General features: G+C 46.2%; 2 protein-coding genes across 4 annotated transcripts in view; one reads left to right on the top strand and one right to left on the bottom strand.

The window, feature by feature from the left end:
• Positions 1-23,263, bottom strand: part of LOC144669465 (uncharacterized) — a 40,879-nt gene extending 17,616 nt beyond the window's left edge. Inside the window, exons 1-5 of one of the 2 annotated variants that reach the window (XM_078531918.1) lie at positions 23,234-23,263; positions 22,101-22,171; positions 5,262-5,393; positions 4,483-4,517; positions 1,569-1,677 (exon numbers count right to left, since the gene is read on the bottom strand). In XM_078531918.1, the coding sequence (XP_078388044.1) occupies positions 1,569-1,677; positions 4,483-4,517; positions 5,262-5,352 (235 nt within the window). In that variant the 5' untranslated portion in view covers positions 5,353-5,393; positions 22,101-22,171; positions 23,234-23,263. Of the gene's footprint in view, positions 1-1,568; positions 1,678-4,482; positions 4,518-5,261; positions 5,394-8,226; positions 8,322-22,100; positions 22,172-23,233 lie in introns of those variants that run through there. The other variant, XM_078531917.1, reaches the window with a different exon arrangement.
• Positions 6,732-14,333, top strand: LOC144669466 (cytidine deaminase-like). Of its 2 annotated transcripts, XM_078531920.1 has the most exons (5): positions 6,732-6,885; positions 8,935-9,092; positions 11,640-11,751; positions 12,521-12,578; positions 14,079-14,333. In XM_078531920.1, the coding sequence occupies exons 2-5, from the start codon at positions 8,936-8,938 to the stop codon at positions 14,190-14,192; spliced, it is 441 nt and encodes a 146-aa protein (XP_078388046.1). In that variant the 5' UTR covers positions 6,732-6,885; position 8,935; the 3' UTR covers positions 14,193-14,333. The 2 variants fall into 2 exon arrangements, with proteins under 2 accessions (XP_078388046.1, XP_078388047.1); XM_078531921.1 differs by lacking the exon at positions 6,732-6,885 and having other exon boundaries at positions 8,772-9,092.
• Positions 23,264-25,734: the final 2,471 nt, after the last annotated feature.

The following is a 25,734-nucleotide window of genomic DNA, read 5'->3' on the forward strand; positions in this document are numbered from 1 at the left end:
TGTCCCCCCAGTGAGAGTCAGCACCTTCAGGAACTGTCCCCCCAGTGAGAGTCAGCACCTTCAGGAACTGTCCCCCGGGAGAGTCAGCACCTTCAGGAACTGTCCCCCAGTGAGAGTCAGCACCTTCAGGAACTGTCCCCCCCCGCAGTGAGAGTCAGCACCTTCAGGAACTGTCCCCCCCCACAGTGAGAGTCAGCACCTTCAGGAACTGTCCCCCAGTGAGGGTCAGCACCTTCAGGAACTGTTCCCCAGTGAGAATCAGCACCTTCAGGAACTGTTCCCCAGTGAGAATCAGCACCTTCAGGAACTGTTCCCCAGTGAGAATCAGCACCTTCAGGAACTGTCCCCCGCCCCCAGTGAGAGTCAGCACCTTCAGGAACTGCCCCCCAGTGAGAGTCAGCACCTTCAGGAACTGTCTCCCCCAGTGAGAGTCAAACCTATTGGGGACTAGGAGAGAAACTGGGGATAAATTGGGAACTGAGTGAAGCAGACCAGGCTTACTGTGAAATTGATTGGGGGCACAGTTAGTAAACCATGATCACTGTGAAGCAGACCGGGATCACTGAGAAGCTGATTGGGAACAGAGTGAAGCAGACCGGGGTCACTGTGAGGCTGATCGGGGTCAGGGGGAGGCTGGTCGGGGGCAGGGTGAGGCTGATCTGGGGGGCAGGGCGAGGCTGATCGGGGGGGCAGGGCGAAGCTGATCGGGGGCAGGGCGAGGCTGATCGGGGGCAGGGCGAGGCTGATCGGGGGCAGGGCGAGGCTGATCGGGGGCAGGGCGAGGCTGATCGGGGGCAGGGCGAGGCTGATCGGGGGCAGGGCGAGGCTGATCGGGGACAGGGCGAGGCTGATCGGGGGCAGGGCGAGGCTGATCGGGGGCAGGGCGAGGCTGATCGGGGACAGGGCGAGGCTGATCGGGTATGAACCACTTGTTCAGCCTCAACTGGAGTTTTGCATCAAGTTCTGGGCACTACACTTTAGGAAAGTTATGAAGGCATTCGAGAGGGTGCAATAAGATTCAAGAGGATGGTTCCAGGGATGAAGAACTTCAGCTGTGTGAGAAGATTGGAGAAGTTGGGAGTGTTTTCCTTGGAGAACAGAAGGCTGACAGGATATTTATTAGAGGTGTTCAAACTAATGAGGGGTCTGGATAGAGTAGATAGCGAGAAACTGTTCCCATTGGTGGAAGGATCGAGAACCAGAGGGCACAGATTTCAGGTAATTGGTAAAAGAAGCAATGGGGACATGAGGAAAAACTTTTTCATGCAGCAAATGGTTAAGTTCTGGAACGCACTGCCTGAGAGTGTGGTGGAGGCAGGGTTAATAGAGGGATTCAAAAGGGAATTGGATCATTATCTGAAAAGGAAAAATATGCAGGGCCACCGGAGGAAGACAGGGGAGTAGCACTAGGTGAATTGCTCCTGCAGAGAGCTGGCATGAACACGTGGGGCTGAATGGCCTCCTTCTGTAACCATTTTATGATTCCACGATATGACCAGGGAGCAAACTGACAGGCAGCGCGTAGTCACAACAACATCGGTGACGCTTCAGGTAGCTGCTGACTGTACCTGTGCCAGAGTGTGAAACTGCAGACGTATCTGATGAGACCACAGAACCCACATCATTCACATGTTGGTGAAAGTAACTCATGCAAGTTGCAGACGGTTGATCCTCACCCTGAATCAGCAGAAGGAGAAGCAACATTAACTTCCAATAAATCCTTCTGAAAGCAAACCGTGCTCAGTCCTCGTCCATCAGAAGCCCACGCAGGAAATAGGATTGCTACAAGCTGCCAAGTTTACTGTCCCTCGCATTCACTGTGAAAATTGCTACATGAAGAACGTGAATTCGTTTAGAACAGAATCAACTCAATTGTGATTCTCCCATGACTGAATAGCTGCCAACACTGACTGACTGGGCTGTGCCTGACCTGTGGAGGTACTGGAGTATGACTATAGTGCCCAATTTGAGAGTCAGTGCACTCAGGCAGTCGGAGTGCTGATTGATCTGCAGTGCTGTTTAATTGCTGCTGGTGGTGCTGTAGTCAGTGGTTTCTGTCATCATCAGTGTCTTTGTGTGTAACTCATGGTTACTGCAACTGTTTATAACAGGAAATTCATAGACCCATATAGCTTAGGCCATTCAGTCCATCATGTATGGGCCAGCTCTTTGTAAGAGCTATCCAATTAGCTCATTCACCCTGCTGTTCCCCCAAAGTGCTACAAATATTTTACTCCCATTTTGACGGTTACTACTGGCTCCCGGCAGCCTCTCAGGCAGCAAGTTCCAACTCACAAGTCGCAGCATTGAAAAATGTTTCTCATCTCACCACCAGTTTTCATCAATCACCTTCAATCTGTGTTCCTCTGGTCACTGACCCTTCTGCCACTGGAAACAGTTTTTCCCTATTTACTTTATCAAAACCATTCATGATTTTGAACACTTTGATCAAATCTCCAAGGAGAGAATGTGAAATGGAACCCCATTTCCCATCCCCATCACACTCTCATTCTCCATACTATCCCTTTATGCGTAGTCCTTTGCATACAGGTCCATCCATGAATTATAGGATTCTTCAGGTCTGTGAGGTGCGGGTCAGTGAAATAAAGATCTGAGGGGTTTAGTCAGTGAGAATGAGATACACATTCATGGGATATGAGTCTGTGGAGCTCAGTTCTGGGGTTCATAGTTTTGTGTGCATTGCAGTAATGCAGGAGAGGGCAATGCACGTGGAGTGTGGGTGTTGCTGGCTAGGAAAGCATTTATGACCCTAATTGCCCTTGCTCAGAGGACGTTTAAAAATCAACCACATTGCTGTGGGTTTGGAGTCAAATTTAAGCCAGCCCAGATAAGGACGGCAGATTTCCTTCTCTAAAGGACATTAGTGAACCAGATGGGTTTTTACAACAATCGACAATGGTTTCATGGTCATCATTAGACTTTTTATTCCAGATTTTTATTGAATTCAAATTTCACCATCGGCCATGGCAGGATTCAAACCAGGGTCCTCAGAGCATTACGATAAAAGCAAAATACTGTGGATGCTGGAAATCTAGAACAAAAACAAAAATACCTGGAAAAACTCAGCAGGTCTGACAGCATCTGTGGAGAGGGACACAGTTAACGTTTCGAGTCTGTATGACCCTTCATCAGAACTAAGGAAATATAGAAATGAGATGAAATATAAGCTGGTAGAGGGGGGTGGGACAGGAGGAGCTCGATAGGGAGCCGGTGATAGGCGGAGGCCAAGAAGAGACTGCCAAAAATGTCATAGACAAAAGGACAAAGGGGTGTTGACGGTGGTGATATTATCTAAGGAATGTGCTTATGGGGATATTAAGGGTAGCAAGCAGCACAAGCTAGTGGCAGATGGCCCAAGTGGGGGTGGGGTAGGGGGAAGGGATTGAAATAGGCTATAAGGTGGAGATGAAATAATAGATTGAAATAAAGTTAAAAATAGGAGGGAAAAGAAAAAAATAGTTGTAAAAAAATTATAAATGATTGGAAAAAGGGGGATCGGAAAGGGGATGGGGATGGAGGAGAGAGTTCATAATCTAAAATTGTTGATCTCAATATTCAGTCCGGAAGTCTGTAAAGTGCCTAGTCGGAAGATGAGGTGCTGTTCCTCCCGTTTGTGTTGAGCTTCACTGGAACAATGCAGCAGGCCAAGGACGGACATGTGGGCATGAGAGCAGGGTGGAGTGTTGAAATGGCAAGCGACAGGGAGGTCTGGGTCATGCTTGCGGACAGACCGAAGGTGTTCTGCAAAACGGTCACCCAGTCTGCGTTTGGTCTCTCCAATGTAGAGGAAACCGCATTGGAAGCAGCGAATGCAGTAGACTGAATTGAGGGAAGTGCATGAAATGCTACTTCACTTGAAAGGAGTGTTTGGGCCCTTGGACGGTGAGGAGCGGAACTCTCTCATTTCTATATTTCCTTAGTTCTGATGAAGAGTCACACGGACTCGAAACGTTAACTGTATCCCTCTCTGCAGATGCTGTCAGACCTGCTGAGTTTTTCCAGGTATTTTTGTTTTTGCCACAGAGCATTACCCTGGGTCTCTGGAATACTGGTTCAGTGACAATATCACTACACCACTGCCCCCCACAAAATGGATATGAGGTATATGGGTCCATAAAATATAGATCATTGGATCATGGTCTCTGTGATATTGATCTATGGACACATAGAGCTGGGAACTTCTGTGATCTGTGGTGTGAAGGCTCATGGGGCCCATAATGTAGGCGTGGGGAGTAAGGTCCTGAGCTGTGGAATATGAACCATGGGTTAGAAATCAGTGTGGTAGATATCAGGGGGTTACAGGTGCATGGAGCATGGAGCCTTTGTTGGCAGGTGGGAGGTGGTTGTATCTTTGGGGCTGGGACACTATTGGGTAAACTCTAGGTCCCTGGAAACCACATTATTTGTTTGGAACAGTCACCATCAATGAAACTATCCAGAAAAAGTATTAAACCAACTCACTGTAATCATAGCTGCTTCTTGCTGAGTCAATAACCCTTAAAAACAGAAAGGAAAGACGATGATTTACCTGTCAAACCTGAGTTTTCAGGTAAATACATTTTGAGTGTTATTTATACTTTAAATGTTGGGTAACAACACACATCAACCACACAATCACTGCCCATTCACCCAGTTACTCTGATTAACAGTCTGGTGTACTGTAGGTAAATGCAGGACTGGGGTTTTGTACACAGCAAAATAGCACAAACAACGTCTTAAATGAGCTATTGTGTTTTTAGGGTGTTGGTTGAGGAAGGAACATTGGCCACATCCAAATAACTCACTGCTGCTGTGGGTCTGATCCGACCATGAGCGGGTGGCGGGATACATCTGATCTTGAGGGGGGAGGAGAGTGTTAGGTCTGAAGCCCCTGAGGTGGGGGAGGGGGCGGGCAGGGAGTATGGGGGAGGTGATGGGGGCGGGAGCTGTGGGTCTGATCCTGGGGTGGGGGTGGGGGGAGCTGTGGGTCTGATCCTGGCGTTAGGGGGGCAGTGGTATGTTTCTGATCCTGAAGGGGAAGAGAGCACGGTGGGTCTGAAGCCTCTGGGTTGGGGGGTGGGTGGGAGTAAGTGTGGGGGCGGTGATGGGGGGTGAGCCATGGGTCTGCTCTTGGCGTGGGGTAGGGTATGCGTCTGAGCGGTAGGTCTGTTGCCCGGGGGTCTGTGGGTCTGATCTCACGTCACGCTCTGCCCATTCAGTTTGCTCCTAATTCACGCTTTTCGCTATAGTTCACAGCTTACCTTCCTCAAATACTTCCGATCCATCACAATTCCAAGCATGGTGCTGAATTACCGTGTCAGGAAACCAATCACCACAGACTGGGCACTCCATTCTCCTCTTACACTGTGATTCTGCTGGCTGATCAGTGCGAACTGTGAATAGGAAGGGATGGATGGAAGGGTTAATCTGCTAATTGTGGATTCTAGATCTCTCTCTGACCAGTGAACCTCTCCGCCTGGCCACTGGATCTCTCCCTCTCTCTGGCCACTGGATCTCTCCCTCTCTCTGGCCACTGGATCTCCCTCTCTCTGGCCACTGGATCTCTCTCTCTCTCTGGCCACTGGACCTCTCTCTCTCTGGCCACTGGGCCTCTCTCTCTCTGGCCACTGGGCCTCTCTCTCTCTGGCCACTGGGCCTCTCTGTCCCTGCTCCCCAAATTGTTCTGATCTTTCCCTCCTAATGAATCTCTATCAGGTGCCTCTTTGTTTAATAAAAACCTTTTTCCCAACCCAATGAATCACTCTTTGGTCTCAGTTCCCAGACAGGACACAGTAGATCTCCAGCCTTTCTCTTCCCAATGGATCTTCCTTTGATCTCGCTCTGACCAATGGATCTCTCTCTCTGGTTTCCTTATCCGTGGATCCCCCTCTGTAGTATCTGATAGCGAATCTCTCTCTCTCTCTCGGGTCTGTCTGTCTCTGACAGTGAGCCTCTCTCTCTTGGGTCTGTCTCTCTCTGACAGTGAGCCTTTCTCTCTCTCTGGTCTGTCTGTCTCTGACAGTGAGCCTCTCTCTCTCTCGGGTCTGTCTCTGACAGTGAGCCTCTCTCTCTCTCGGGTCTGTCTCTCTCTGACAGTGAGCCTCTCTCTCTCTCGGGTCTGTCTCTGACAGTGAGCCTCTCTCTCTCCCTCGGGTCTGTCTCTCTCTGACAGTGAGTGAGCCTCTCTCTCTCTCTCTCGGGTCTGTCTCTGACAGTGAGCCTCTCTCTCTCCCTCGGGTCTGTCTCTCTCTGACAGTGAGCCTCTCTCTCTCTCTCTCGGGTCTGTCTCTCTCTGACACTGAGCCTCTCTCTCTCTCTCGGGTCTGTCTCTCTCTGACAGTGAATCTCTCTCTCTCTCGGGTCTGTCTCTGACAGTGAGCCTCTCTCTCTCCCTCGGGTCTGTCTCTCTCTGACAGCGAGCCTCTCTCTCTCTCGGGTCTGTCACTCTCTGACAGTGAGCCTCTCTCTCTCTCTCTCGGGTCTGTCTCTCTCTGACAGTGAGTGAGCCTCTCTCTCTCCCTCGGGTCTGTCTCTCTCTGACAGTGAGCCTCTCTCTCTCCCTCGGGTCTGTCTCTCTCTGACAGTGAGCCTCTCTCTCTCGGGTCTATCAGTGGATCTCACTACCTTTTAACTTCCTGGTTCAATTTCATTGGAAGTTTTGCTGTGTTGTTCCCAGAAATGCTCCTCCCATTATTAGTTTCGTGACACGTCTCGGCTAACCTGTGTCTTTCAGACTAAAGTGCATTGTGAGTTCCAGCTGCTCTGTGCAATCAGTTTGCAGCACTGTTACAGTGAAGCTTTTGGAACTGTGATGTGACTTTTGGCACTCAGTGAGAAGCAGACTATTCCTGAGACTAACAGTAAACCACAGACATTGAAAAAGAGGTAGGAATAATTTTGAAATGTTTACATGCCCACTTGCATTACCTTCCTGTGTTAAGCTGCATTTTCAATTGTTTGAAAGGGGAAGGGGCATCACCCAACAGTCAAGAGGCTGATTTCTAACATCTCCCTCCATGATATCAGTCACACTGATCAATATATTAGGTCCAAACTTGCACCTTCAGTTAAAGAGGGGGCAGTGTCTAGGGCTCACACTCCCTTCTCTAGTGTTCCTCATAGTCGGAGGACAATCATAACTAATGATGGGTTCTGAGTGACTGAAAATAACATTGCCGCCTTTTTTAGTTTCTTTATTGACAGAAAAAAACTGAATGTTTGCCCTTCAGTTCCATCAAACAGATTGTGTTTATATAGAACAGTTATTTCAACTGAAGAAGTCTGGAGGAACCAGAGGTCATGTTTACAAGATCTGTAAGGGCAGAATCAGATTAGGCAGTTGGGTGGATCCTCTCCCAGAGAACAGTGGACCTGGGGATGAGATAGCTAGCGCAAGCAGCGAGTGCTGATTCCCTGTATTTCTTCAACAAGGGGCTGTACCTGTTCCTGGCCAGAGCTGCGGTCATCTTGTCCAAGAGGTGAGTATCCTGTAACAGGGCCAATGTCATCTCCTGGACTAGTTTTGATTGCTTAAGGGAGTCAGAAGGGAATTTTCCAGTTTATTTTCCCTCTGTTTTATGTCTCTTCCAATTGGTTTATTTGATTCTGGGTGGAGGGAGGGAGGTGGTGAAACTATGGTTTGTGATTCATAAGGACTCACAGCTGTATGGTACAGGCTGGAGATCTTTCTCATATGTTCAATCTGTAATGAATTTGGTGGGAAGGATAAACTCTCCATATATGTCCATCTTCTCCATATATGTCCATCCTCTCCATAAAGGGAGGTACTGGCTTACCAGTAAATTCAGACACTGTTGTGTAGTTTATTCACCCTCTATATATGTCCATCCTCTCCATACTGGGGAGAGCTTGTCATCCATAACTTCATTATTCAGTATATTACTGCACTGCTGGGCCAAGCAGCTCATCATATATTTGATCTAAATTACTGAACAAGATCTTTACTCTGAGTGCACTTTGGAAAATCTTAACAGGGCTGTTTTAAGGTTTGACATGTTCCATATCTATAATGATGACATTTTTATCAGTTGTGTATCAAATGTGACGATGTGAATGGCTGTGAGATAAGAATCAAGCTATGACCCACCCACTGTGAGAATGATAGTCCAACAATGCCTCACACCCTGACTTGTAAATGAAGAATTGCCATAATAAGGAAATGAAAGGACAGCTGACACAGTGAAACTGGGCTCCAGCAGGACTCACCCTTCCGGAGCTCCATGATCAGCCTCTCTCTCTCTCACAGATTCAATGCTGGGCCTAAAGGTTCTGTTCAGTAGGTGATGCCATAGCCAGCCTAAGTGTGAATTAGCTCTGATCCCTCTTGCAATATGGTTGCCCTCCGGAACATCCTCAGCATGGTTTATAGGGTCTCCACATGTATGCCACCCACTCACCACCCCCCCCAACAAACAGCGCGGCTCCCTCCTGGCACCCACCCATTCCCACAATCATCCACCCACTTCCCACCCGATCCCCCATGCACCCCACCCATTTCTTCCAACCTCTCCAGCACATCTGATCTCAACACACACTGTAACTGACCACAGCACGCACACAATACCTGACCCCAGCATACACAGTATCTGATCCCAGCATATATATACACATATACACACACACACAGAGTATCTGATCCTACACACATACACACTCCCTGTACATATTCCTATATGATAGTCAAGGGGCTCCTGGTTAGAGAGCACATGATTATGTAACTGCAGGAAGTGATGTTTCACAGGCTGAAGGCCAGTATAGCGCAGTGTTTATCTACCCAGCACGAGAGACCTACAGTGCACATCGCTGTTTCTTGTTAACGGGAATGTGGTCAGACAGACAACAGCAGACACAGTGAGTTGCTATGAGCTCCCTGACCATCTCACTATTCACTAAAACTGATGTTTTTTGTGACAGGATGTGTACTCCCACAGCAACAACTGCCCTCCAGAAAAAGGAAGAGGTGGAAAAGTTAGTTAGTAAAAGCCAAGAGGCCAAATCATTTGCCTATTGTCCATACAGCAAGTTCCCGGTTGGAGCTGCTTTACTGACTGAGGATGGAAAGACCTTCACAGGTAAGGAATCTGCTCATCACCTTACTCTCAATATGCTGCATCACTGAATTTTAACTAAAAGAACCATTGATAAGGAAGACCCTGACTTGACTAACAACATTCCCACTCAGTTAATGCTGTTGTAGGTTAAACTGCTCAAAGGAAATCACCTGGAGCCATCTGGGTTCGAGCATCATGAGACCACATCATGTACTCCTCCCCGCTCCCCTGTCCTTTCCCCAATCACCATGACACATGTACCTGCTCCCTGAAACAGAATTAATACCTAGAAATGACAACATAAGAGTAGACTGTTCAGCCTAAACAGTCTGTGTTGTTGCTTACCATCCACACAAGCAGTATTCTGATCCCATGTGTCTGCATTTAACTATATCTCCAGCAATACCATTATCACTGTCTCATAAATCATGAGTAACTCTTAAAAATCAAGAGATTTAGTTTAAAAATCATAGATTGCTGTTTTTTAAAATATAAACCGATTCAAATTAACGGTTGATTTATAAACCTTATTATTTAATCTCTTTCGGTCGGAGGGCTTTACAAAAATTTATTATTGCTCTGTTTGAGTGTAACAAGTTTTAGGGACTAACGTCCTGCGTCCCAAAGACACCTGAAGATTTCCGATCCAAAATTTGGACAAGCTATTTTGCAGACATTCAGAGTGGTTGTCTAAGATGGGAATTTACCCCTAAGATGGGCATTTACTCCTTTACATAGACTTATGAGGGGGCTAAACACCTGATTTAGGACCCCTTGCAAAACTGGAATGCCCTAGGCATCAGGCATGCTCCCACCAATGGCGGGGTGGGGTTGGGGACGGAGCATCTCTTGGAAGGCAGCTAAACAACTGTTTGCACCTCTCTAAATGTCATTAAATCCTTTCAGGCTTCGGTTGTTCAGCTTCTCAAACTCCTATGATTGCTGCTTATAAACATTTACCTGCCATACTGATTAAACTGACCAGAACCACTGTATACTGTAATCCCAAACTTCAGGACCTCTTTCACATCAGGCTTTCTGCGCCCTCCCTAGCAACAGTAGATATGCAGAATAAACTCTAACCATAACTGGCAGTTTCATGTATTAGCTACTTTAAAAAAAAGTCACCAGCTAGGACATGCTGCAAAGGCAAGAGCAGAGTAATGATGAGATACAGCAAAGTAACAGTGAATAGCAAACTAAAACTGTCTGTGTCAAATTAAATTAGAGTCGAGGTTACAAACTATATCACAAAATACCAACAATAGGTTTCAACAGCTCTGGCCATGATCAGCATCAGACAGTAACACAGTCCCATCCCACACTGCTGCTTGAGTCACTGCTAATCCTGCAGCATTCAACAGATCCCAATAAAATATTACCCAGGAGCTAAGCAACAACCTTTCACCAACAGCTCAAATTTCCACGGTTCACTATTTAAACAGCTGACACAGCAGATTCCGTGCCAAGCTCACCACTATCAGGCAAAAACATTTTTGTTATAGAGCGGGGGAGGAACATCACACATATTAGTGTTTGTACACACCACAGGACATTTTGAGAAGGGACCCCCTCCTCCTGCTCAGGTACCCTGCCCTGACAGGCTATTGGTGACCATCGACTTCCATTGGATTGGTCCATGATTATACTCGGCAGTTGTTTGCCGTTGCCCTCTGCAGTGTATAAAATTATGAGGGGCATAGATAGGGTAGGCAGGAAGGAACTTTTCCCCTTGGTGGGGGGATCAATAACCAGGGGGCATAGATTTAAGGTAAGGGGCAGGAGGTTTAGAGGGGATGAGAGGAAGAATTTTTTCACCCAGAGGGTGGTGGGAATCTGGAACTCACTGCCTGAAAGGGTGGTAGAGGCAGAAACCCCCATAACATTTAAGAAATATTTGGAGGTTTACTTGCGATGCAATGGCGTACAAGGTCATGGGCCTAGTGCTGGAAAATGGGATTAGAGTAGTTAGGTACTTGTTTGACTTGCGCAGACTCGATGGGCTGAAGGGCCTTTTCCTGCGCTGTAGACCTCTATGACTCTCTGAGTGTGGCTGACCAGGAAACTCTCCTGCTCTTACTGCCTACGAGAAGGGACTAGATCTTGTTAATTCATTTGTGTAGTAATTGCATTAGTTGGGCATCCATCCCACTCCATAACTGTATAAGCTCAGGCTCAATCTGCACAGTCTGCGCCATTTGCGTTGATCACAACTGGAGCGATGGTAAGAGCTATAATTGACCTCAATGCCATTTTGGGGAGGTGGGCAATGGGATAGACAAGGATCCTGCTCCTGACCTCTATCCAGTCACTCCTGCTGGAAAGTGCCAGGGAATGAAGGTCGTGAGGACAGGATCAGTTAAGGCTGTGAAGCCCCCTGATGGCTATTTGTTTTGCTGTCAGTGTGTCTCTGCTCACCCATTTGGTCAAGGCACAGAAAGGGTCAGCATCTGTGGAGATGAAGCATGGCAACTTTAAAAGAAGAGGGAGGAAAGTAGGTGGAGAGAGAGAGAGAGCAGATGTAGCAGACTTATAATAATGTGACTTATTTCATCTCTTCCTCTTCAGGCTGCAATGTTGAAAATTCGTGTTTCCCGTTGGGAATCTGTGCTGAAAGGACAGCCATTCACAAGGCTATCTCAGAAGGTTCCAAAAAATTCAAGGCAATAGCTATTTCTAGGTACTGGTTCAGACTCTGATATGCTGTGGTATTATATCAGAAACCTGGCGAGCTAGACACTCACGACGTCAAAATCAAGACTTTTCTGACTGTCTCGTATCTAACCCAGTCTCTTCTGGGATCTCAAACGTGAGACCTCTCATCTCCCTTCCATACAGAGTTTAAACCCAGGGTTTGGCCTCAGCTAGAGACTGATCCATGATTCACCTTCTCCCTATTCTCTGCAATCTCATACAAACCCTCCACCCTGGACTTTGACTCTTCACTTCATCTCTCAACAAGCACTACACCGAGAGTCTGGTTCAGGAACTCTAGGACCAAGGAGGCCAGGTAGAACAGACAGTTTAGATGAAGTGCTTTACACACAGAGTGGTGACTGCATAGGGAGCCAACAGTGAGAGGAAGTGGCAATGGACAATTGGACAGATGTCAGGGGGAGTGACCTGAGTACTGAGTATACGGACCAGCCTTTGAAAGCACCCCATTCTTTAGTCTCCTACTTTTCTGAATATGCTGCTGTTGCAGAGTGACATTTGGGATGGGGATAGTCCATGGGAATTCTGTAAAATGGGATGGGGATAAAAGTTGTCATAGGCCCATGGAAATTTTGGATTAACTGGAATTGTATAGAATTCCAATCAATAATGTTTCTGGACAAGTAATGCAGAGACCTGGATGAGTACTCCAGAGGCATGAGTTCAAGTCCCAGCAGCAGAGCTGGGGGAGTTTAAATTTGATTAATAAATCTGCACATTCTGCTCTCTCGCAGTGATAAAACAGACAATTTCATTGTTCCATGTGGTGCATGCAGACAAGTCATGAATGAGGTGAGGCCTCCTTTTAAGTCTTTGCCAATGGTCTTTTAATCCAGTGGATAATTTTATTTCAAGCTAATGGTTTTGTGGAAAGGTGCAGTGAGTCAGTGGGTTAGCAGGGATTGCCTGTTGATCAGCCTGGGATTCGGGGGGATGGGGTGATCAGTCTGGGATTCGGGGGGATGGGGTGATCAGTCTGGAAAACTCAGCAGGTCTGACAGCATCTGTGGAGAGAGAAACAGAGTTAATGTTTCGAGTCCGTATGACCTTTCTTCAGAGCTATAGAGAAGTAGAAATGTGATGAAATTTATACTGTTTAAGGTGGAGGGAGCAGGTGAAGCTGGATAAAAGGCCAGCAATAGGTGGGGGCAAAGGAGAGATTGACAGAGATGTCATGAACAAAAGGACAAAGGGAGTGTTAATGGTGGTGGTAAGGGCTAAAAAAGGTGGTGATAGTGGCATAAAGGTAAAAAGCAGAATATGATAATAGCAGAACAGGGGTAAGCACTCTGAAAAGAACAACATGAACAAGTAACAGATGGTCCTTGTGGGGGTGGGGTGGGGGGAGGGGGCAGTGGTGGGGAAAAAGGGATCGAAAATGGGATAAAACAATGACTGAAAATAAGTGGATAAAAGTATATATTTTTTTTAAAACGGGGATTAGAAAAGGGGGTGAGGATAGAGGAGAGTGTTCATAATCTAAAATTGTTGATCTCAATATTCAGTCCGGAAGGCTGTAAAGTGCCTAGTCGGAAGATGAGGTGCTGTTCCTCCAGTTTGCGTTGAGCTTCACTGGAACAATGCAGCAGGCCAAGGACGGACATGTGGGCACGAGAGCAGGGTGGAGTGTTAAAATGGCAAGCGACAGGGAGGTCTGGGTCATGCTTGCGGACAGACCGAAGGTGTTCCACAAAGCGGTCACCCAGTCTGCGTTTGGTCTCTCCAATGTAGAGGAAACCGCATTGGGAGCAGCGAATGCAGTAGACTAAATTGAAGGAGGTACAAGTGCTTCACCCGAAAGGAGTGTTTGGGCCCTTGGACGGTGAGGAGGGAGGAGGTAAAGGGGCAGGTGTTGCACCTTCTGCGGTTGCATGGGAAGGTGCCGTGGGAGGGGAATGAGGTGTTGGGAGTGATGGAGGAGTGGACCAGGGTGTCTTGGATGGAATGGTCCCTACGGAATGCTGACGGGGGCGGGGGTGAAGGGAAGATGTGTTTGGTGGTGGCATCATGCTGGAGTTGGTGTAAATGACGGAGGATGATCCTTTGGAGGCTGGTGGGGTGAAAAGTGAGGACAAGGGGGTATGATCAGTCTGGGGTTCGGGGGGGGTGTGATCAGCCTAGGGTTCGGGGGGATGTTCAGTCTGGGGTTTGGGGGGTGTGATCAGTCTGGGGTTCTGGGGGACGGTGATCAATCTGGGGCTGCTGCTTGTGAGGGATGTGAGATTTTGTACTGACAAAGTTTATATCTATTTACCAAAATAAATTATCTTTCCTGATTCTCTCTCACTGCAGTTTGGAACCAAGTGGGAAGTCCACTTGACAAAACCAGATAAGTCCTACAAGACTATGACAGTTGAAGAACTCTTGCCAATGTCCTTTGGACCTGGGGACCTAGCAAACAAATAGTGGGCGATGCATTGAGTGATTACATGTGGAATTGTTCAGAGCGGAGTACTTCTCCCCGTGAGGATAATAAGGAATTTTTAGATTTACTCTTGTAACATTATTTGCAATTTCCTAATGCATTCAAGTAGCTTCTTAAACATCTCCAGGAGACTATGGAATGTTTCTGCATTTGATACTTGACATTACATTTGAACCATTACTCAGAAACATCAAGGTGTGATACATATAGAAAATATGTGCAAATAAAATTATTTCACTCAAGATTATGTTATTAACTTCCAAGGAACATAAAAGCAGACTAAAAGCTTCTATAAGTATGTAAAAAGAAAAAGATTAGTGCAGACAATATTTTTTTATTTGTTCATGGGATGTGGGCGTCGCTGGCTGGGCCAGCATTTATTGTCCATCCCTAATTGCCCTTGTTCAGAGGGCATTTAAGAGTCAACTATATTCATGTGGATCTGGAGTCACATGTAGGCCAGACCAGGTAAGAAAAAATTTTAGATTTCCTCCCTTAACAGACATTAGTGAACCAGATGGGTTTTTATGACAATCGGCAATGGATTCATGGTCGTCATCAGACTTTTAATGCCAGATTTTTATTGAATTTGAATTTCCCCATCTGTCCTGGTGGGATTTGAACCCAGGTCCCCAGAGCATTACCCTGGGTATCTGGATTACTAGTCAGTGACAATACCACTGCCACTGCCTCCCCATCAAATGTTGATCCCTTACAGTCCGAAACGGGAGAATTTATAACAGAAAACAAGGAAATGGCAGAGCAATTAAACAACTACTTCAGTTCTGTCTTCACAGAGGAAGACACAAATAACTCCCCAGAAATACTAGGGAACCAAGTGTCTAGTGAGAAGAAGGAATTGAAGGAAATTATTACTAAAACAATAGTGCTGGAGAAATTAATGGGACTGAAAGGTGATAAATCCCCAGGGCCCGATAATCTATATCCCAGGGACTAAAGAAGGTGGCCTTGGAAATAGTGGATGCTTTGGTTGTCATCTTCCAAAATGATGCAGATTCTGGAACAGACCTGGCAGATTGGAGGGTAACCCCACTATTCAAAAAACAAAAGGGAGGGAGAAAATAGCGAATTACAGATCGGTTAGCCTAACATCAGCAGTAGGGAAAATACTAGAGTCTATTATAAAGGATGTGGTAACAGGACATTTAGAAAATATCAACGGGATTAGACAAAGTCATTATGGATTTACGAAAAGAAAATCATGTTTGACAAACCTACTGGAGTTTTTTGAAGATGTTACAAGCAGAATAGATAAAGTCCCACATAAGAGGTTAGTGTGTAAAGTTAAAGCACATGGGATTGGGGGTAATATATTGGCATGGATTGAGAATTGGTTAGCAGACATAAAACAGAGAGTAGGAATAAATGGGTCTTGTTTGGAGTGGCAGGCAGTGACTAGTGGGGTACCGCAGGGATCAGTGCTTGGGCCCCAGCTATTCACAATCTATATCAATGATTTGGATGAGGGAACCAAATGTAATATTTCCAAGATAAAAGCAAAATACTGCGGATGCTGGAAATCTGAAACAAAAACAAAAATACCTGGAAAAACTCAGCAGGCCTGACAGCATCGGCAGAAAGGGATGCAGTTAATGTTTCGAGTCCGTATGATTCTTCACCAGAACTAAGGAAAAATAGAAAATAGGTGAAATATAAGCTGGTTTAAGGGGGGTGGGGGGGTAGGACAGGTAGAGCTGGATAGAGGGCCAGTGATAGGTGGAGATTGCCAAAAGATGTCATAGACAAAAGGTCAAAGGGGTGTTGACGGTGGTGATATTATCTAAGAAATGTGCTAATGGTGACATTAAGGGTAGAAAGCAGGACAAGTAAGGGACAGATAGCCCTAGTGGGGGTGGGTTGGGGGGAAGGGATCCAAATAGGCTAAAAGGTAGAGATAAAGCAATGGGTGGAAATACATTTAAAAATAATGGAAATAGGTGGGAAAAGAAAAATCTATATAAATTATTGGAAAAAAGGGGAGCAGAAGGGGGTGGGGATGGAGGAGAGAGTTCATGATCTAAAGTTGTTGAACTCAATATTCAGTCCGGAAAGTGCCTAGTTGGAAGATGAGGTGCTGTTCCTCCCGTTTGCATTGAGCTTCACAGTGAATTAAGGCTGCAATGAGGTCAGGAGCTGAGAGGCCCTGGCAGAACCCAAACTGTGCATCAGTGAGCAGGTTATTGCTGAGTAAGTGCCACTTGATAGCACTGTTGATGACCCCTTGATTTACTTTACTGATGATCAAGAGGAGACTGATGGGGCAGTAACTGTCAGGCATGGATTTGTCCTGCTTTTTTGTGTTCAGGACATACTTGGGCAATTTTCCACATTGCTGGGTAGCATAGTGAGTGGAAGAGACACAGTTTTCTGCAGCTGAGAGCTGGAGTCCAGGTGGGTGTGTTGCCTGCCTGGTGCCAGGGTTCAGGACATCTGCATTGGGCTGGAGAGGAACTTGCAGTGGGAGGGGGTGGATCAATGGTTGTAGTCCATGTAGGTACCAACGATGTAGGTAGAACTAGGAAAGAGGTTCTACTGAGGGAGTATGAGCAGCAAGGGGCTAAATTAAAAAACAACCTCAAAGGTAATAATCTCTGGATTAGCAGATTGGTGTTGGATAAATCAGATTAGAGAGTAAATGTGTGGCTCAAAGACTGGTGTGGGCGAAATGGGTTTCAATTCATGGGGCACTGGTACCTGTACTGGGGAAAGAGGGAGCTATACCATTGGGATGGTCTTCACCTGAACCATGCTGGGATGAGTGTTCTGGCGAATCGTTAATCAAGTTTGGGAAGATGTGATAAATTAAATAGAGAAGACAAGGCAAAATAGCAAAATAGGAATAAGGGAAATGATGATCAGAGCGTGGCAGAAAGGGACAGGGTGTGCAAACCTAACAGTGCACAACAGATAAGGCTAAAGGTTACAAAAACAGTAAAAAGACAGACCTAAAGGCTCTGTATCTGAATACGCGTGGCATTCATAACAAAATAGATGAACTGACAACACACTATAAATAAATATGTATGATCTGAAAGCCATAACAGAGGCATGGCTACAGGATGACAGAGACTGGGACTGAAACATTCAAGGGTACATAACATTTAGAAAGGACAGGAAGCTAGGAAAAGGTGAAGGGGTAGTTCTGTTAATTAAGGATGACACTGGTAGAATAGAGAAAGATGATCTTGGTTCTGGAGATCAAGATGTAGAATCAGTTTTGGTAGAGATGAGAAATAGTAAAGGTAAGACGTCACTTGTGAGAGTGGTTTATAGATCCCCTAACAGTAACCACACTGTAGGACAGGGTATACAGGAAGAAATAATGGGGAGAAAGGTATGGCAATAATCATGGGTGATTTTAATCTACATATAGATTGGACAAATCAGGTTGGCAAAGGTGGCCTGGATGATGAATTCATAGGGTGTTTTAGGAAAGTTTCTTAGAGCAGCACGTTCTAGAGCCAACCAGAGAGCAGACTATATTCAATCTGATAATGTGGAACGACTAATTGATAACCTCATAATGAAGATGCCCCTAGGTAGCAGTGATCATAATATGATTGAATTTGACATTCAGTTTGAGGGAGAGAAGAGTGGTTCTAAGACTAGTATTTTAAACTTTAAAAAGGACAATTATGAGTGCCTAAAGTGAACTGACAAATTAGGTTAAGGATAGGTCCATAGAGATGCAGTGGCAGACATTTAAAGGGATATTTCAGATTACTCAGAACAGATGCATTCCAATGAGAATGAAAAATTCCAAGTGGAGGACCCACCACCTGTAGTTAACTAAAAAAGATAAAGACAGTATCAAATCTAAAGAAAAAGCATATAGTTGTGTGAGGATGGGGAATTAATAATGGAAAGTATGGAAATGGGAGATGAATTGAACAGATATTTTTCTCTCTCTTCACTGTAGATACAAATAACACCCCGTAAATAATTGTGAAGCAGGTGAAAAGGAGGGAGAAACTGAAAACAATTACAATCACCAGGGAAAGGGTATGAGAACATTATTCAAACTAAAATCTGACAAGTCCCCAGGTCCTGTTGGATTTCTTCCTAGGATCTTGAAAGAAGTAGCTGCTGAGAAAGTAGATGAATTGGTTTTAATTTTCCAAAATTTCCTAGATTCTGGAAAGGTCCCATCAGATTGGAAAATGGCAAATGTGACTCCTCTATTCAAGAAAGGAAGGAAACAAAAAGCAGGAAACAACAGGCCAGCTAGCTTAACATCTGTTGTAGGGAAATTGCTGGAATCTATTATTGAAGAGGTTATAGTGGGACACTTAGAAAACGTCAATGCAATCAGGCCGAGACAACACAGTTTTGTGAAAGGAAATCGTGTTTGACTAATTTATTGGAGTTCTTGGAGGAAGTAACAAGCAACGTGGATGAAGGGGAACCTGTAGGTGTGCTGTACTTAGATTTCCAGAAGGCATCTGACAAGCTGTTACATCAAAGGTTACTATGCAAAATAAGAACTCGTGTTGTAGAGGAACATAGGAACAAAGGAACAGGAATAGGCCATTCAGCCAGTCGAGCCTACTATTGAATAATTAGGTCATGGCTGATCACCTACCTCAACACCACTTTCCAGTGCTATCTCCATATCCCTTGATGTCATTAGTCCAATTAGTTTGATGTCCAAAAATCTATCGATTTATATCTTGAACATGTCAATGATTGAGCTTCCACAATCCTCTGGGGTAGAGAATGCTAAAGATTCACCATCCTCTGAGTGAAGAAATTCCTCTCCATCTCAGTCTTAAATGGCCTACCCATTATCCTGAGATTATGTTCCCTAGTTTTAGACTCACCAGCCAGGGGAAACATCTTATCTACATCCACCCTGTTATGTCCTGTAAGAATTTTGAAAGTTTCAACGAGGTCACCCCTCATTCTTTGAAACTTTAGGGAATACAAACCAGTCTCCCCCAATCTCCCCTCATAAAACAATCCTGCCATCCCAGGGATTAATCTGGTGAACCTCCATTGCACTCCTTCTATGGCAAGTACATCCTTCCTTAGATAAGGGGACCAAAACTATACACAATATTCCAGGTGTGCTCTCAACAAGGCTCTATACAATTGCAGCAGGTCATCTTTACTCTTGTACTCAAATCCTCTTGCAATGAAGGCCAACGTACCATTTGCTTTCCTAATTGCTTGCTGTACCTGCATGCTAGCTTTTAGTGACTCATGAACAAGGACACCAATTCCCTTTGGACACCAACACTTCCCAACCTCTCACCATTTAAGAAATATTCTACCTTTCTGTTTTTTCTACCAAGGTGAATAACTTCACAATTATTCACATTATATTCCATCTGACATGATCTAGCCCATTTACTTAGCCTGTCCAAGTCTTCTTGAATCCTCCTCACAACTTATGTTTCCACTCAGTTTAGTGTCATCAGTAAATATGGAAATATTACAATTGGTCCCCACATACAAATCATTTATATAAATTGTGAACAGCTGCAGACAGCTAGCACTGATCCTTGCGGTACCCCACTAGTAACAGCCTGCCATCATGAGAATGATCCGTTTATTCCTACTCTCTGTTTTCTATCCGTTAACCAATTCTCAATCCATACTAGTATATTTCCCCCAATTCCATGCACTCTAATTTTGCTTACTAACCTCCTGTGTGGGACATTATCAAAAGCCTTCTGAAAATCCACCACATCCACTGGTTCTCCTTTATCAATGCTACATGTAATATCCTCAAAAAACTCCAACAGGTTTGTCAAACATGATTTCCCTTTCATAAATCCATGCTGACTTTGCCCAATTTTACCATTATTTTATAAATGTCCAGTTATCACATTCTTTATAATAGATTCTAACATTTTCCCTATTACTGATGTCAAACTAACAGGTCTATAGTTCTCCATTCTCCCCCTTCCTCCCTTCTTAAATAATGGAGTTACATTTGCTACTTTCCAGTCCGCAGGAACCTTTCCAGAATCTATCAAATTTTGGAAGATAACCACCAATGCATCCACTATCTCTCTAGACACCTGCTTCAACACTCTGGGATCCAGGGGATTTATCAACTTCAATCCAGTTAACTTTTCAAGTACTACATCTTTACTAATACTGATTTATTTTATTTCCCCAGTTTCACAAGTCCCAGAAGGCAACATATTAGCATGGATAGAGTTGGTTAGCTAACAGGAAACAGAGAGTAACACATAAATGGGTCTTTTTTGGGTTGGCAAAGTGTAAAGAGTGGAGTGCCACAGGGATCAGTGCTGGGGCCTCAACTATTTACAATTTATATCATGACTTGGATGAAGGGACCGAATGTATGGTTGCTAAATTTGCTGATGACACAAAGATAGGTAGGAAAGTAAATTGTGAAGAGGACATAAGGAGACTGCAAAGGGACATAGGTTAAGTGAGTGGACAAAAAATTTTGTAGATGGAGTATAATGTGGGAAAGCTTGTTCACTTTAGCAGGAAGAATAGAAAAGCAGTATATTATTTAAATGCAGAGAGATTGCAGAACTTTGAGGTACAGAGGGATCTGGGTGTCTGATACATGAATCAGGAAAAGTTAGCATGCAGGTAAAGGAAGTGATTAGGATTGCAAATGGAATGTTGTCATTTATTCCAAAGGGAAAGGAATAATAGTAGGGATATTTTGTTACTGTTGTACAGGGCATTGGTGAGACCACAGCTAGAGTGCAGTGTACAGTTTTGGTCTCCTTATTTAAGAAAGGATTTAAATGCGTTAGAAATGGTTCAGAGAAGGTTCACTTGACTGACTCCTGGGATTGTGTGGGTTTGTTTATCTTTTGAGGAGAGGTTGGACAGGCTGGGCCTGTGTCCATTGGAGATCAGAGAAGTGATCTTATTGAAACATACAAGATTCTGAATGGACTTGACAGGATGGATGCTGAAAGAATGTTTCCCCTTGAGGGAGAGACTAGAACTAGGGGACACAGCTTAAAACTAAAGGGTCTCCCGTTTAAGATAGAGATAAGGAGAATTTCTTTCTCTCAGAGGGTTGTGAATCTTTGGAACTCTCATCCCCAGACGGCAGGAGAGGAAGGATCAATGAATAATTTTAAGGTGGAGGTACACAGATTTTTGACCAACAAGGGGCTCAAAGGTTATCGGGTGCAGGTGGATGTAGAGTTGAGGCCACATTCAGATCAGCCATGATCTTATTGAATGGCGGAGCAGGCTTGAGAGGCCGAATGCCACACTCCTAATCATATATTCATAAAGCAGCAAAAGGATTGAACTACCTGCACCAAATAGTGTTTGCAACAGTGTATTTATGGGAGCTTTAATCTGTATCTAACCCTGTGCTGTACCTGTCCTGGGAGTGTTTGATGGGGACAGTGTAGAGGGAGATTTACTCTGTATCTAACCCTGTGCTGTACCTGTCCTGGGAGTGTTTGATGGGGAGAGTGTAGAGGGAGATTTACTCTGTATCTAACCCCGTGCTGTACCTGTCCTGGGAGTGTTTGATGGGACAAGCTGTCCACAATTAAGTATAGTGTTAACTTATCTCAAATTATACATATACCAGGTAACAGGCAAAACAAAAGTTTGATTAACGCTCTGTAGCCTGAGATGATGAAGGGCCCCCTTGTTAACAGATTGGATAGGCTGACAAGTAAATGTACTGGAAGTGCACCACAAAACTACAATTACACACATGGCCTTCAATATTTTCACCATGGTTACAGTGCTTTGTTCACTTATAACTTCATGTGGTTCAAATTTACTGAGGAAAAACCTCTGCCAAAACAAAGCACACAAACAATACAGTATACAACAGTCCAATATCTGTGCTCAACTGAACATGAACAGAACATGAACTTAATCTGAAACAAAAACAGAATTACCTGGAAAAACTCAGTAGGTCTGGCAGCATCGGTGGTGAAGAAAAGAGTCGACGTTTCGAGTCCACACGACCCTTCAACAGAAGAAAGGGGTTCTCAGTCTCCAGAGAGAAACACAACAACCAGGAATCCATAAACCAAACCACATCTAAAAGACTGGCCAGGATAGCGTATGAGCTATAATCTTGAATGTCTTTGCTGTTTTCGCTGCTGAAATTAGGCTGCTGGTCTATTTCCAGTTTTTCTGTCCAACAAATTTGGTCTTTCACACTGAGATTTTCCATCTGTCTCTCAGCCTCAGACTCAATTATTCTCTCCAATTTCTACAGACTCCATCAAAGGGAAATTCTGTATATTATTGGAGTAATTGGGAATATTTAGGGGATGGGGGGGGTATTTAGGGGATGGGGGGTATTTAGGGGGATGGGGGGGTATTTAGGGGGATGGGGGGGTATTTGGGGCGGGGGGGTATTTAGGGGGGTATTTGGGGCGGGGGGGGTATTTGGGGGGGTATTTAGGGGGGGTATTTGGGGCGGGGGGGATTTGGGGGGGTATTTGGGGCGGGGGTATTTAGGGGGGTATTTAGGGGGGGTATTTGGGGGGGGTATTTAGGGGGGGGGTATTTAGGGGGGGGGGGGGTATTTGGAGGTTGGAAACATTCCCGATTCGGTCAAAGGCCCAAAGCCGCCGACAGAAGCCGCGACTCGAGTGAGGCCCCGGCCGCCGTCACTCGCCTCCCGGCCCGGCCCCAATAAACCCCGGGCCCCGGCCCCGGCTCCGGCCCCCGGCTCCCGGCCCCAATAAACCCCGGGCCCCGGCTCCGGCCCCCGGCTCCCGGCCCCAATAAACTCCGGGCCCCGGCTCCGGCCCCCGGCTCCCGGCCCCAATAAACCCCGGGCCCCGGCCCCAACTCCGGCTCCCGGCCCCAATAAACCCCGGGCCCCGGCCCCAACTCCGGCTCCCGGCCCCAATAAACCCCGGGCCCCGGCCCCAACTCCGGCTCCCGGCCCCAATAAACCCCGGGCCCCGGCCCCAACTCCGGCTCCCGGCCCCAATAAACCCCGGGCTCCGGCCCCGGCTCCGGCCCCCGGCCCCCGGCTCCCGGCCCCAATAAACCCCGGGCCCCGGTCACTCACCCAGTTCCTGTCTCCATCGCCCACAGAGGCTGCGGGGAGTCGGTTCACGGAGTAAAACCCGCTCCCGTCACAGCGGTTGCCAACTCTCCAGAACATTGCCCTGTGACCCCGGGAGACAACACATTGGGATGTTAAACAATGATGTTTTTATTGGCATTTTCTTTGAGAGATTCTGTCTCTCGGATATAAAGCTGCTGGAGTGGGGGCTGTTTGTCTGACAGGCTAACATCCTGGGGGTAATGAGGCTTCTCCCTCTCCAGACCCTCACCAGGATGGATCTGTTGGTTCAATAATTTATTTGGGGTAAAAACAAAAAACTGCGGATGCTGGAAATCCAAAACAGAATTACCCGGAAAAACTCAGCAGGTCTGACAGCATCTGCAGAGAGGAAAAGAGTCGATGTTTCGAGTCCTCACGACCCTTCAACAGAACTGAGGGGGTTTATTTGGGGGGTTTGGAGTGTGGGGGGGGTGGGGGTCATCTGATGAAATCTCCAGGAACACGTTCAATTGCAGTTGGCAACACTACTCCCAGGGCAGGTACAGCACGGGGTTAGATACAGAGTAAAGCTCCCTCTACACTGTCCCCATCAAACACTCCCAGGGCAGGTACAGCACGGGGTTAGATACAGAATAAAGCTCCCTCTACACTGTCCCCGTCAAACACCCGCAGGGTAGGTACAGCACGGGGTTAGATACAGAGTAAAGCTCCCTCTACACCGTCCCCATCAATCACTCCCAGGACAGGTACAGCACGGGGTTAGATACAGAGTAAAGCTCCCTCTACACTGTCCCCATCAAACACTCCCAGGACAGGTACAGCACGGGGTTAGATACAGAGTAAAGCTCCCTCTACACCGTCCCCATCAAACACTCCCACGACAGGTACAGCACGGGGTTAGATACAGAGTAAAGCTCCCTCTACACTGTCCACATTAAACACTCCCAGGACAGGTACAGCACGGGGTTAGATACAGAGTAAAGCTCCCTCTACACTGTCCCCATCAAACACTCCCAGGACAGGTACAGCACGGGGTTAGATACAGAGTAAAGCTCCCTCTACACTGTCCACATTAAACACTCCCAGGACAGGTACAGCACGGGGTTAGATACAGAGTAAAGCTCCCTCTACACTGTCCCCATTAAACACTCCCAGGACAGATACAGCACGGGGTTAGATACAGAGTAAAGCTCCCTCTACACTGTCCCCATCAAACACTCCCAGGACAGGTACAGCACGGGGTTAGATACAGAGTAAAGCTCCCTCTACACTGTCCCCATCAAACACTCCCAGGACAGGTACAGCACGGGGTTAGATACAGAGTAAAGCTCTCTCTACACCGTCCCCATCAAACACTCCCAGGACAGGTACAGCACGGGGTTAGATACAGAGTAAAGCTCCCTCTACACCGTCCCCATCAAACACTCCCAGGACAGGTACAGCACGGGGTTAGATACAGAGTAAAGCTCCCTCTACACTGTCCACATTAAACACTCCCAGGACAGGTACAGCACGGGGTTAGATACAGAGTAAAGCTCCCTCTACACTGTCCCCATCAAACACTCCCAGGACAGGTGCAGCACAAAGTTACAGAGTAAAGCTCCTTCTACACTGTCCCATCAAGCACTCCCAGGGCAGGTACAGCACGGGGTTAGATACAGAGTAAAGCTCCCTCTACACTGTCCCCATCAAACACACCCAGGACAGGTACAGCACGGGGTTAGATACAGAGTAAAGCTCCCTCTACACTGACCCCATCAAGCACTCCCAGGGCAGGTACAGCACAGGGTTAGATACAGAGTAAAGCTCCCTCTACACTGTCCCATCAAGCACTCCCAGGACAGGTACAGCACGGGGTTAGATACAGAGTAAAGCTCCCTCTACACTGTCCGCATCAAACACTCCCAGGACAGGTACAGCACAGGGTTAGTGCAGTAAAGCTTATTCTACTCTTCCCTCCATGACCATTCTAAAATGGTGATGTTTGCTGATGATTGCAATGTTTGGTACCTTTTGTACCTTCTTAGTTACTGAAGCAGTCTGTGTCCATGTGCAGCAATACCTGGACAACATTCAGGCTTGGGCAGCTTCGTGTCACATAAGTGCCAGGCCATGGTCATCTCCAACAAGACAGAATCTAATTATCCTTCCTTGACATTCAATATTACCATCACTGAATCCCCTACCATCAACATCAATGATCAGAAACTGAACTGGACGAGCCATATAAATACTGTGGCTATAAGAGCAGGTCCAAGGATGGGAGTTCTCTGATGGGTGGCTCACCTGCTGACTCCACAAAGCCTATTTATCATCTACAATGTGAAAGCCAGGACTGTAATTAAATACTCTCCACTTGCCTGGATGAGTGTGGCTCCAACAGTCAAGAAGCTCAACACCATCCATGACAAAGCAGCTGCTTGATCAGCACTCCATCCACCACCTTAAACATTCACTCCCCCCACTATTGTCCTCAGTGGCAGCAATGTGAACAATATAAA

This window comes from Cetorhinus maximus, chromosome 29, assembly GCF_964194155.1.
Source record: "Cetorhinus maximus chromosome 29, sCetMax3.hap1.1, whole genome shotgun sequence".
Lineage (NCBI taxonomy): Eukaryota > Metazoa > Chordata > Chondrichthyes > Lamniformes > Cetorhinidae > Cetorhinus > Cetorhinus maximus.

Bases quoted from the DNA above. Each gene is read 5' to 3' on its own strand.
- LOC144669466 (XM_078531921.1), top strand. From the start codon at position 8,882: ATGAGCTCCCTGACCATCTCACTATTCACTAAAACTGATGTTTTTTGT. The intron at 9,093-11,639 runs GTAAGGAATCTG...CTTCCTCTTCAG, and splicing joins GGATGGAAAGACCTTCACAG to GCTGCAATGTTGAAAATTCG. The intron at 11,752-12,520 runs GTACTGGTTCAG...GCTCTCTCGCAG, and splicing joins AAGGCAATAGCTATTTCTAG to TGATAAAACAGACAATTTCA.